The following is a 12815-nucleotide window of genomic DNA, read 5'->3' as shown; positions in this document are numbered from 1 at the left end:
GCAGCTATATAGAACCTTAGTTAGGCCACACTTGGGAGTATTGTGTTCAGTTTTGATCACCACACTACCAGAAGGATGTGGAGGCTTTAGAGAGGGTGCAGAAGAGATTTACCAGGATGTTGCCTGGTATGGAGGGCATTAGCTCTGAGGAGCGGTTGAAGAAACTTGGTTTGTTCTCACTGGGACGAAGGAGGTTGAGGGGCGACCTGATAGAGGTCTACAAAATTATGAGGGGCATAGACAGGGTGGATTGTCAAAGACTTTTTCCAAGGGTAGAGGGGTCAATTACTAGGGGGCATAAGTTTAAGGCGCAAGGGGCAAGTTTAGAGGAGATGTACGAGGCACGTTTTTTTACACAGAGGGTAGTGGGTGCCTGGAACTTACTGCTGGAGGAGGTGTGAAAGCAGGGATAATAGTGACGTTTAAGGGGCATCTTGACAAACACATGAATAGGATGGGAACAGAGGGATACGGACCCCGGAAGTGTCGGAGATTTTAGTTCAGACAGACAGCATGGTTGGCGCAGGCTTGGAGGGCTCAAGGGCATGTTCCTGTGCTGTACTTTTCTTTGTTCTTTGGAATGTGGTGACTAGGGCTTTTCAAAGTAACTTCATTGAAGCCTGCTTGTGACAAGCGATTATAAATTTAAAAAATTTAAAATATATAAAATAAATGAGAAGGTAACAGGTAAATTGATTTCTCCACTTTTGAAGCTACGTTAAGGAAAAGAAAGAGTTCTAGCTTTTAAAAAAACAACAAAATAATTTTGTACTTGACATGAATTTAAGAAAGAGCCTTGTCTCTAAAAGTATATCAGGGAGCCCAGTCCCGTGTTTTGCACAGCCTGCAACATGTTGAAATTCTTACACACTCCTTGCAGCCTGAATGACAGGAAGTGACTCCGGTTTGACCAGCTTGAGAGACGGTTTTTGGTTCGTGAGCACAGCGATGCGTCCACATGGCTGAGAGGTTTGTGGATTGCACATTTTGCGGCATGGTCATCCCGCGTTTAAGTGCAGTGAGAGAGTGAATGGGTGACCAGCAGTCAGAAGAAGAGGAATGGCGGGAGCAAGCCAGTTGTCAGGAAAGCCCCAGAGTGTATCTCACTCAACCATTTTTCTGTGTTGGTAAAAGGTGAGAGTGACGGCTACTTTAAGAAGTTCAGCCAGAGCCAAGTTCACGGCACTATGGGTGGCTCAGCTGCTCAAAGAGAGAGGAGTAAGAGTGGAAGAGCAGTAATGGTAGGAGACTCAATAGTGAGGGGTGCAGACGTGACTCCCGGTGGTCGTAGATGTGACTCCTGGATAGTATATTGCCTTCCTGGTGCCAGGGTCAAGTGTGTTACTGAATGGTGCAGGATAATCTGAAGAGGAAGGGTTAATTGTCAGAGGTCATAGTGCACATTTGTACTAATAACATAGGTAGAAAGAGGGAAGAGCATGTATTTATAGAACTAGATAGCAGATTGAAACTGGGATGCATGGACAAGCTGGGGACGAAGGGCCAGTTTCCATGCTGTAAACATCTATGAGTCTATTGAAAAGCAGGAGCTCAAAGGTTCTAATCTCTGGATTACTCCAACAACCAAGTGCTAGAGCATATAGGAATAGGGGAATAGAGCAGATGAATACGTGACTGAAGCGATGGTGCAAGAGGGAGGGATTTAGTTTTCTTTTACTGGGTCCATTTCTGGGGAAGTTGGGACCTGTACAAGTTGGACGAATTGCACCTGAAGTGGAATGGGACTAACATCCTTTTGTGGAGGTATGCTAGTGTTGTTTGGGGGAGTGGGTGTTAAGCTAATTTAGCAGGGGGTGAGTTCGGGGTGGAGATAGAGTACGGGATGATGCACAGCCAAATAAAAACCGAGTCACTCTGGAGGGCTGAGAAATTATATCTCAGCAGGCTTGAGGCAATATGGGTGGAACCTAAAAATCAAAAGGGGACAATCGCAAAGAACAAAATAAATAAAATTTTGTTCCAGCACAGGAACAGGCCCTCCAAGACTGCATCGACCATGATGCCATTCTAACCTAAAATCATCTTCACTTCTGTGGTCCATATCCCTCTCTTATTTATTTATTTATTATAATCTTTATTGTCACAAGTGATTCTATTTCTGTATTTGTCAAGATGCCCTTAAACTATCATACTTGCTTTACCACCACCTCCAGCAGCAATTTCCAGGCACCCACTGCCTTCTGTGTAAGAAAGCTTCCCTCTTACATCTCCCCTAAACTTTGCCCATCGCACCTTAAACCTATGTCCCCTAGTAATTGACTCTTACACCCTGGGAAAAATGGGAGTGCACTATAGATGGCAAAAAGTCTGAGAAAGATAGAAAAGCAGATGTAGAGGTAAATCTCAGAGAAGTGTCAAAATAATGGAGTAATAATAGTAGAGGATCTCAACTTCCCCAATATTAGTTGGGATGGGCATAGTGTGACAGGCTTACAAGGGACAGAATTACATTCAGGAGAGCTTTTTGAGCTTGTACGTAGAAAGTTCTACAAGAGAAGTGAGATACTAGACCTAATTTTAGGGAATGAAGCTGGGCCGGTGAAAGAAGTGTCAGTGGGAGAGAATTTTACAATGATAAGATTGGATCTGGCCAAAATGGACTGGGAACAGTTACTTATAAGAAAATCCGCAGCAGAGGAATGGGTATCATTCAAAAAGGAAATAAAGAGTAAAAAGCCAACATGTTCTCGTGAAAGTAAAGGGTGGGACCAACATGTCCTGGATATCAAGGGAAATACAGATTGGATAAATAAAAAAAAGGAGACTTATGGTATAAAATGCATGGGGCGCGATTCTCCGCCCCCCACACTGGGTGGGAGAATAGCGGGAGGGCCTCCCGACATTTTTCACGCCCTTCCGCTATTCCCCCCCACGCCCGACCCACGCCACGAATCGCCGCTCACCGTTTTTTACGGTGAGCGGCGATTCTCCGAGGCCGAGCGGCCGGGCCTTCACGCCCGTTTCAACACGGCAGCAAACACGCCTGCTCGCTGCCGTCTTGAAACGGGCGCCAGATGCCCGTTTGGGGCATCTAGAGGCCCGATTGGCACGGGAGCACCACGACTGTGCTCGGGAGGGGACAGGCCCGCGATCGGTGCCCACCGATCGTCGGGCCAGTGTCCAAAACAGACGTACTCTTTCCCCTCTACCGCCTGGCAAGATCAAGCCGCCACGTCTTGCCGGGCGGCTGAGGAGAAAGACGGCAACTGCGCATCAGCCGCCGTGACGGTTGACGTGCGGCCTTAATGACCGTCGTCAAGGCCGCGCCGCCGTGACGCACGGGGCCGCGCTCTTAGCCCCGCCTGTGAGCATGAAGGCTGCCGTGGGTCATGGCCTGTCCCACGGCAGCCTTTACGATTCTCCGCATTTGCGGAGAATCTCGCCCTATGAATCCCTACAGTGTAGAAGGAGGACATTCAGCCCATCGAATCTGCACCAACCCTCCAAAAGATACAGGAGCTAGTGGAAGTCCGAGAAGAGTATAGGAAGTGCAGGGGGTATCTAAAAAAGAAAGGAGAACGAAGAGTGGATATGAAAAAACATTTGCAGACAAAATAATGGAAAATCCCACCGTGTTTTAAGTATTTTAAAGGCAAGAGGGCAACCAGGGAAAGAGTGGCTCATTAGGCACCAAAGTGGCAACCTGGGTGTGGAGCGGGAAGACTTAGGCGACGTATTAAATGAATATTTTGCAACTGTGTTCATTATAGAGAAGGATGATGTTGGTATTGAAAGCAGAGAGGGGGACTAAGATATAATTGAATAGATTAACATAGAGAGGGAGGAGGTGTTAGCAGTTTTAGCAGGCTTAAAAGTGGATACGTCTCCAGACCCAAGTGAAATTATCCTAGGCTGCTGTGTGAGGCAAGGGAAGAGATTGCAGGGACTCTGACACTTATTTTCAAATCCTCTCTGGCCACAGGAGAGGTACCAGAGGACTGGAGGCAGCTAATATGGCATCATTATTTAAGAAGGGAAGTAGGGAAAAACAGGTAATTACAAGACAATGAGTCTCACATCGGTAGTTGGAAAATTATTGGAAAAAATTTTGAGGGACAGAATGAATCACCACTTGGAGAGGTGAGGATTAATCAATGATCATCAGCATGACTTTGTCATGTTTAACAAATGTAATTGAATTTTTCAAGGCGGTGACTAGCTGTGTAGATGAGGAGAGTGCAGTTGATGTAAAGGTAAAGTCGCCATCGTCCCAGATGACAACAGACTGCTTTCCCCTTTGAGGGGGGGAGCTGACTGGTGGTGATTTAACCTGAGGTTCACCGTACCTCAGACGAGGGGCAAGATTGAAAAGGAGGGCCTTCATTAGTGAATGTAGTCTACATTCAACTTCAGTAAGACTTTTGGCAAGGTCCCACATGGGAGACTGATCAAGAAGGTAAAAAAGCCCATGGGATCCAGGGCAAATTGGATCCAAAATTGGTTTAGTGACAGGAGGCAGAGGATGATGGTCGAAGATTGTTTTTGTGACTGGAAGCCTGTGTCCAATGGTGCTGGGTCCCTTGCTGTTTCTAGTGTACATTAATGATCAGTCCAAAGATATGCAGATTAGGTGGATTGGCAACAATAAGTTGCCCAGAGAAGTGTGACGAGGAACCTGATTGAGGTGTACAAAATTATGAAGGACATAGATAATGTAGATAGGATGAACTATTCCCCTTAGTAGAAGAGTCAGTAAACAGCAGCCTTACAATGTAAGGGACAGGAGACAGGAGATTTAGAGGAGATGTGAGGAAAAACTTTCATCCACAGGGTGGTGGGAATCTGGAACTCACTGCCAGAAAGGGTGATGGAAGCAGGAACACTCACAATATTTAAGAATCATTTAGATGGGCACTTTGAAACGTCTTATCATACAAGGCTATGGACCACGTGCTGGAAAATGGGATTAGAATAGATGGGTGCTTGCTGGCCTGTGCAGACACGACGGACCGAAGGGCCTCTTTCTCTGCTGTAAGACTCTATGACTCCATGGCTCTGTAGCTGTCCGGAGCAAGGAACTTGTAACCCATATTTCCAATCTTATTTATGCTTAAGATATGAAAACACCACAACAGACCCTTTAAACCAAATGTATTAAAAGTCTGTAGATATGCTTGTCAGGGCGAGGGAGCAGTGAGACACCAATTGAGTGTGTAACCCCAGCTTTTTTGCCTAATTAGGAATGTTGGGTGAACATTCTTAATTTTTCACATTTCGTGGCCTTTGTAACCACTTCCAACACTCTGAGAACTCTGCGTTCCTCTTGTTCTGTTTTGTGTATCTCTATCACACCCTTCATAGGGACTATGTCTGCAACTGTTTAAGCTCCTCCGCAAACCTCTCTGCCTTTCCTCCTTTAAAATCCTGATTGAAACATATCTTTTAGCAATTTATCTCTTTATTTAGCTCAACTTTTATTCTTATCCTTCTCTGAAATAGTTTGGGACATATTTTTTGATATTAAAGGCAATATATTATGTAAATTATTTTGTTATATTTTAGTTAAATTAAGTATATTAAAGTCAATCAATATGTGGAACAAATTTAAACTTGATGATACTAAAGCAAAATACCATAGATGTTGGAAATCTGAACTAAAAAAACAGAAAATTCGGTCAACAGTGAGCGGACCAGGTGCATCTGTGCCCCAAGCTTTTTTTCTTTCTGGGTTTGCTTTGGTGTCTGCCCAGTATAGCCATCTACAGATCCGTAAACATAGGAATAGAAGAAGGCCATTTATCCCATTGAGTCTGCTTCACCATTCAATGAGATCATGGCTAATCTGGTATAATAATCCTTAACTCCACTTTCCCACCTTATCCCCATAACCCTTGATTCTCTTGCTGATTAAAAATCTGTTATCTCAGCCTTGAACATCCTTAACAACCCAGCCTCTAGAGATGGCTACAGTAAAGAATTCCACAGATTCACTCCCCTTAGAGAAGAAATTCCTCCTCATCTCTGTCTTAAATGGGCAACCTCTTACTTTGAGATAATGTCCTCTGGTCCTCGACTCTCCCACAAGGAGAAACAGCATCTACCCTGTCAAGCCCCTATATGTCTCAATAAGGTGCCTCTCATTCTTCTAAACTCTAATGAGTATAGGCCCAACCCATTCAACCTCTCCTCATAAAAAAAAACCCGATACTCCGGATCAATCTAATAAATCTTCTCTGGGCTTCCTCCAAAGCTGTTATATCGTTCCTTTTTTTTATAAATATAGTGTACCCAATTTGTTTTTTCCAATTAAGGGGCAATTTAGTGTGGCCAATCCACCGAGCCTGCACATCTTTGGGTTGTGGGGGCGAAACCCACACAAGCACGGGAGAATGTGCAAACTCCACACGGACAGTGACCCCCCCCAGAGCCGGGATCTAACCTGGGACCTTGGCGCTGTGAGGCAGCAGGGCTAACTCACTGCGCCACTGTGCTGCCCTTGTTATATATTTCCTTAGATAAGATTGGACACAGCCCCTGGAAGGGGCTGATTTACCTGCATGTCCGCTTCTGTGGCTTTATCTGCACCAAGATGGCCCTAAAGAAGTAAATGCAGCATCCATATTGGTTCTTTGGAAAAGCAACTATGCTAGTCCCACAACTCTGCCCTGTTCCTGTATCCCTATAAATTGTTTCCCTTCAGACCCTTCCCCCCCCCCCCCCCCCCCCCCCCCCCACATCTTTTGGTCCCTCTGTACTTGCTTTCCTTGTCCTCTGAGTGTTGCCTCATCTTCCCCTGTGGCTTTAACCTAGTGTTGTAAGACTTCTTACTGTGCCCACCCCAGTCCAACGCATCTGCACATCATGTTTTAATCTATGAGAGCTGATTTAGCTCAGTGGGCTAGACAGCTGGTTTGTAATGCAGAACAAGGCCCGCAGCGCTGGTTCAATTCCCGTACCAGCTTACCCCAACAGGCATCGGAATGGGGCAACGGGGCTTTTCACAGTAACTTCATACTTGTGACAATAAAAGATTATTATAGTGTTCAAATTCATGTTGGCTAACCTACTGTAATTCAATGTTGTACCAACAGATGGAGTAGCAGATTGTACCAACTGAATTGAGCAGCAATGGCTGCAGTAGGAAACCCAGCCACTGACGCTGAGCCTTCCGGAGGTGGAAACGGGAATAATTCCTCTTTTGCTGAAATTCCATACATCAAGGTGGAGCCACATGCAGATATTCATACGGAATGTGGTCCTTCCCACAATGTTGCCATGGGAATGAAATTTGTCCTGCCCAGTAGATTTGATATGAATGTCTGCTCTCGATTTGTGAAATCTCTAAATGAAGAAGAGAGCAAAAACATTCAGGATCAGGTGAACTCTGACCTAGAAGTCGCCTCTGTGTTATTTAAAGGTAGGTAATATATGAGCAATTTAGTTGGGCTCCAGAACAGCAGCGCCAATCAGGAAGAAAGTCTTTTGCTCACTGATTTCCCCCATTAGAAGGAATAGTTGTCATATATGCCAATTCCATTCCTTATTTTGAATACCCCTGTCTTCAAGGGATTGTCTGTCAGCTAGACTAGACTAGATCAGTACAGCACAGAACAGGCCCTTCGGCCCTCGATGTTGTGCCGAGCAATGATCACCCTACTCAAACCCACGTATCCACCCTATACCCGTAACCCAACAACCCCCCCCTTAACCTTACTTTTTAGGACACTACGGGCAATTTAGCATGGCCAATCCACCTAACCCGCACATCTTTGGACTGTGGGAGGAAACCGGAGCACCCGGAGGAAACCCACGCACACACGGGGAGGACATGCAGACTCCGCACAGACAGTGACCCAGCCGGGAATCGAACCTGGGACCCTGGAGCTGTGAAGCATTTATGCTAACCACCATGCTACCGTGCTGTGGCTCAATTTATAGTTCTTGAGTCATAGATTGTGGATTTAATTCCCATTTTTGGACCTGAGCACAAATACCAAAGCTGACAATCCAGCAATCCAGTGCAGTACTGAGAATTGCTGCATTGTCGGAGGTTCTGTCTTTTGGGTGTTAAACTGAGGCCTCATCTGACCTCTCAGGTGGATGTAAAATATCCCATTGGCACTATTTAAAAGGCATGTAAGAGAGTTATCCCCAATGTCCTAGCCTATATTTATCTCTCAACCAATATCACAAAACAAATTGTCTAGTCATTATCACATTGTGGTTTTTGAGAGCTTGCGATGTGCAATTGGTATTAGCTACATTGCAACAGTGATTACGCTTCAGAAGTACTTCATTGGCTGTAAAGTGCTTTCATAGAATTATAGAATTTACAGTGCAGAAGGAGGCCATTCAGCCCATCGGGTCTGCAACGGCTCTTGGAAAGAGCACCCTACCCAAGCCCACACCTCCACCCTATCCCCATAATCTAGTAACCCCACCCAATACTAAGGGCAGTTTTGGACACTAAGGGAAATTTAGCATGACCAATCCACCTAACCTGCACATCTCTGGACTGTGGGAGGAAACCGGAGCACCCAGAGGAAACCTACGCCCGCACGGGGAGAACGTGCAGACTCTGCACAGACAGTGACCAAAGACCAGGAATCGAACCTGGGACCCTGGAGCTGTGAAGCAATTGTGCTAACCACTATGCTACCATGCTGCCCTGTTTTGGGGCATCCCGTCATCATGAAAGGCATAAAATACATTTCTTTCTTTCTCTCTTTCATTTTCTCTCTCTCTCTTTTTCTTGCCCTTTCTCTCTCTCTCTTGTTTTTCTCACCGAAAGACTCTAGTTTAATGGATTGCCTTATTATAGCCAAGTGCCTTCAGCCTAGGTATTATCCTGGTTAATGAACAAAACAAATTATCGAAAACACTGGATCAACTCAGCAGGTCTGGCAGTATCTGTGGAGAGAGAAACAGTTAACATTCCGAGTCCATATGACCCTTCTTCAGAACTGGAGGATCAAACCTTTTGCATGCACTTTTATCTTATGTCCGTGACATTTTTTGTTGATTGCTCCTTAGCTCCAACCTACCCCTGACCTTCTATTCTGCCCCACCCCCTATTCAACCATACAATTAATTACATTTCTATCCCCCTTCAGTTCTGTAGAAGGGACATATGGACTTGAAACGTTAACTCTGTTTCTCTCTCCACAGATACTGCCAGACGAACTGAGTTTACTTACATTTTATGTTGTATGTTTCAGATTTCCAGCATCTGCAGTATTTTGCTTTTATTTATAAAAGTTATAGGTCACCTCTGCCATGTGAGAGTACCTTTAAGAAATGTACCTTTAAGAAATGGGTGTTTATCAGTGATGTCAGAGTGTGGGTGGAGCTGGGATGTCTGTCAGCTTTTTACTTTCGCTTTAGGCTGTTTGCTGCAGGGTGTGTTTGAGTTTCGTTTTCCGTGTTGGAGCTGAAGCCAGACAAAGCGGGTGTACTGCTGTTCTCTCTGCCATGAAAAGACTATCTCTTGATCATTTGGTAAATTCAGAATTATAAATGTTCTCAGTAGTGAATGTAAACCTAATGTGCTTCTGTTAAAAGGTGTTTCTTTTGTCTTCTGGATGTTGTTTGGAAGTTATTAAGGATTACTTAGTGTTGTATTCTTTGGGGGTTGTATTTGAATTGATGGTTGCTAAGATGTTCACTATGTTTTTAAAAGGTTAACTTGAGTTCATAGTATAAACATTGTTTTGCTTTAAAAAATACTTTTCGATTTCTGCTGTACCACACCTGTAGAGTGGGCCGTGTGCTCCCCATACTACAATCTGTTAAACTTTGTGGGTCAGGTGAACTCCATGATACACTTTGGGGTTTTCTAAACCCTGGCCCATAACACCTCAAAGTGGATTACAGTCACTAAATACCTATTGAAGTGTGGTCACGTTACACAAAGAAGAGACGGAATTCTCTAGCCCTTCCTTCCGGTCCTGACGAAGCTGACCCCCGTCGTTGGTTCCCTGGCGATAACAATGGAAAACCTGTCGCGGGGTGGGGGGTTGGGGGGGGGGGGGGGGGGTGGTTTCCACCCAAAGGCGACAGTCAATTGGCACAGGTTCTCTTTTCGATCTGCAGTGATTAAAATTTCACATAATATTCTGACTAAGATCTTAACAGTATAATCTGCAATGAGTAACTCTTTGATTTTATCAAGAGGCACAGAATACAATGCCCCATCAGTCTCCTAATTGTTCTTTGCATTTGTAGGTCTGAATCTCTAGCATTGTTGTCCAACTTCCTCCTTTAGAGTCCTTCATAGTTGCAGCCTAATGATTCAGTAAATGGCATCTTAGAACAAAGAAAGGTACAGCACAGGAACAGCCCTTTGGCCCGCCAGCCTGCACCAACTATGCTGACCGTCTAACCTAAAACCTCATATACTACCGGGGTCCATATCCCTCTAGTCTCACCTGTTCATGGATTTGTCAAGACGGCCCTTTACGCCTTCACATTCTTCTGGTAGTGTGTTGACTAGAATTGAACACGATATTCCAAGTGTGGCCCAACTAAGGTTCTATACAGCTGCAGCATAAAGCTCAGTGGGCTAGACAGCTGGTTTGTGATGCAGAACAAGGCCAGCTGTGCGGGTTCATTTCCCATATCAGCTGAGAATTCTGAATTCTCCCTCTGTGTACCCGAACAGGCGCCGGAATGTGGCGACTTGGGGCTTTTCACAGTAACTTTGTTGCAGTGTTAATGTAAGCCTACTTGTGACAATAAAGATTATTTATTTATATTTATACTCTATGCCCTGACCAATGAAAACAAGCATGCCATATGCCTTCTTGACTAGCTTATCCACCTGTGTTGCAACTTCCAGTGATTTGTGGACCTGTATGCCCAGATTTCTCTTCCAGTCAGTACTCCCAAGGGTTCTGTATATTTCCCACCTGTTTCTAGACCTTCCAAAATGCATGACTTCACATTTGTCTGGATTAAACTCCATCTGCCATCTCTCCACCCAAGTCTCCAACCAATCTGTATCCTGTGACGGTCCTCATCGGTATCCGCAATTCCACCAACCTTTGTGTCATCCGCAAACTTACTAATCAGACCAGTTACATTTTCCTCCAAATCATTAATATATACTACGAAAAGCAAAGATCCCAGCATTGATCCCTGTGGAACACCACTAGTCACAGCCCTCCATTCAGAAAATCACTGTTCCACTGCTATCCTCTGTTTTCTATGTTGCTCGTTTTACTGGAGTGTGATTAACACGCCTCCGTTTAAAGGCCGTGTGCTTAACACTACTATGGCTCTGTATGTGTAATTATGCTCGGAGTCGCCAGGTGCCGTATTGAGACACCGTCACAAGTATATCAAGGTCAGGTTCAAAGTAATAAATCCGTACACCGATTAGTAAGTCCAAACGATTGGTGTTTATTATAAAAAATATAATAAATACACATGCATACGCTAAAGAGACTAACTTACTTCTAATACTAAACAACTAAATACTTATCTAGACAGGAACAGGCAAGGTCAGGGAATAAGGCCTTCGTCCCGTTCTTGGTCTGCAACTTTCTGATTCGCAAAGTTGTCAAGATCTAGCAAGGTCTGGATCACGTAGCGATCGTTGTATTGGCACTTACAGTTCGATGGCTGAGGCTCAACGGCCGGTGATGAAACTGGAGTCAGGATGCGATGTAACAAGTCTGGGCCGGAGCAAAACAACAGACCGAACCATGTGCGGGACCTACTCTTATAGGTCCTAGAAGTCCGTGCCCCCTTGGGGCAGTTCTTTCACCTGCCAGGTATCGATTGGGTCTCTCCCAATCGATATCTTCCAAACCCCCCAATCTGAGGGTCGTTCCTCGATGGGTGAGGCGGTCCCTACGGCTCTTTGTGTTGGTTGCTTTGGCGCCATTCTGTCTGGGCGTCTACGGAAAAGTATCCATTGATACTTAAATGTTTCTATTGTGCGGGGTCTGGATCTGGATCACCTCATTACTATGCAGATCTGTTTCCCATTTGCACCTTTGGCTGAAACTCTGCACCTGGCCAGAAACTGGTTTCTGTACGTGCAGAATGCAAAACAGTTTTCTGCAAGCTGCTTGTCCTCACTAAGACTGTTTTTCCCTGCAGCCTTAGCAGTTCTCCATTTTGTAGCCCAGTGTCCATCTTAGATGGCTACATCTATGACTGAGCCAGTTCTGTATCCATCTTGCCAGCTCACCTCTGATCTCAGCTGGTACGGGAATTGAACCCGCACAGCTGGCCTTGTTCTGCATCACAAACCAGCTGTCTAGCCCACTGAGCTTTATGCTGCAGCTGTATAGAACCTTAGTTGGGCCGCACTTGGAATATCGTGTTCAATTCTAGCCTGCCATTAGAGACCTTGTCAAAGGTCTTACCAAAGTCCATGTAGACAACGTCCTCTGCCCTACCTTCATCAATCATCTTCGTCACTTCCTCAAAAAACTCGATCACGTTAGTGAGACACAACCTACCCTTCACAAAACCATGCTGCCTTTCGCTAATATGTCCACTTGCTTCCAAATGGGAGTAAATCCTGACTTGAAGAATCCTCTCCAATAATTTCCCTATTACTGACATAAGGCTCACTGGCCTCTAATTTCCTGGATTATCCTTGCTACCCTTCTTAAACAAAGGAACAACATGAGCTATTCTCCAGTCCTCTGGGACTTCACCTGCAGCCAATGAGAATACAAAGATTTCTACCAAGGCCACAGCAATTTCCTCCCTTGCCTCTCAGTATTCTGGGGTAGATCACATCAGACCCTGGGGACTTTATCTACTTTAATGTTTTATCAGGCCCAACACCACCTCTTTTTTGATATCAGTGTGACCCAGACTATCTACACAACCTTCCC

The 12815-nt window shown here is 45.0% G+C and overlaps 1 protein-coding gene across 8 annotated transcripts in view; it reads left to right on the top strand.

The window, feature by feature from the left end:
• The window catches only part of ankra2 (ankyrin repeat, family A (RFXANK-like), 2), a 37404-nt gene that overhangs the window by 1937 nt on the left and 22652 nt on the right, over positions 1-12815 (top strand). For 6 of the 8 annotated variants that reach the window (XM_038805462.1, XM_038805465.1, XM_038805464.1 and 3 more), the window contains exon 2: positions 7053-7378. In XM_038805462.1, the coding sequence (XP_038661390.1) occupies positions 7090-7378 (289 nt within the window). In that variant the 5' untranslated portion in view covers positions 7053-7089. Of the gene's footprint in view, positions 1-880; positions 970-7052; positions 7379-12815 lie in introns of all 8 variants that reach the window. The other 2 variants (XM_038805459.1, XM_038805460.1) reach the window with 1 other exon arrangement.

Source organism: Scyliorhinus canicula, chromosome 8 (genome assembly GCF_902713615.1).
Source record: "Scyliorhinus canicula chromosome 8, sScyCan1.1, whole genome shotgun sequence".
Lineage (NCBI taxonomy): Eukaryota > Metazoa > Chordata > Chondrichthyes > Carcharhiniformes > Scyliorhinidae > Scyliorhinus > Scyliorhinus canicula.
The sequence above is the reverse complement of the archived record's forward strand: the minus strand, read 5'-3'. Positions and strand labels throughout refer to the sequence as shown.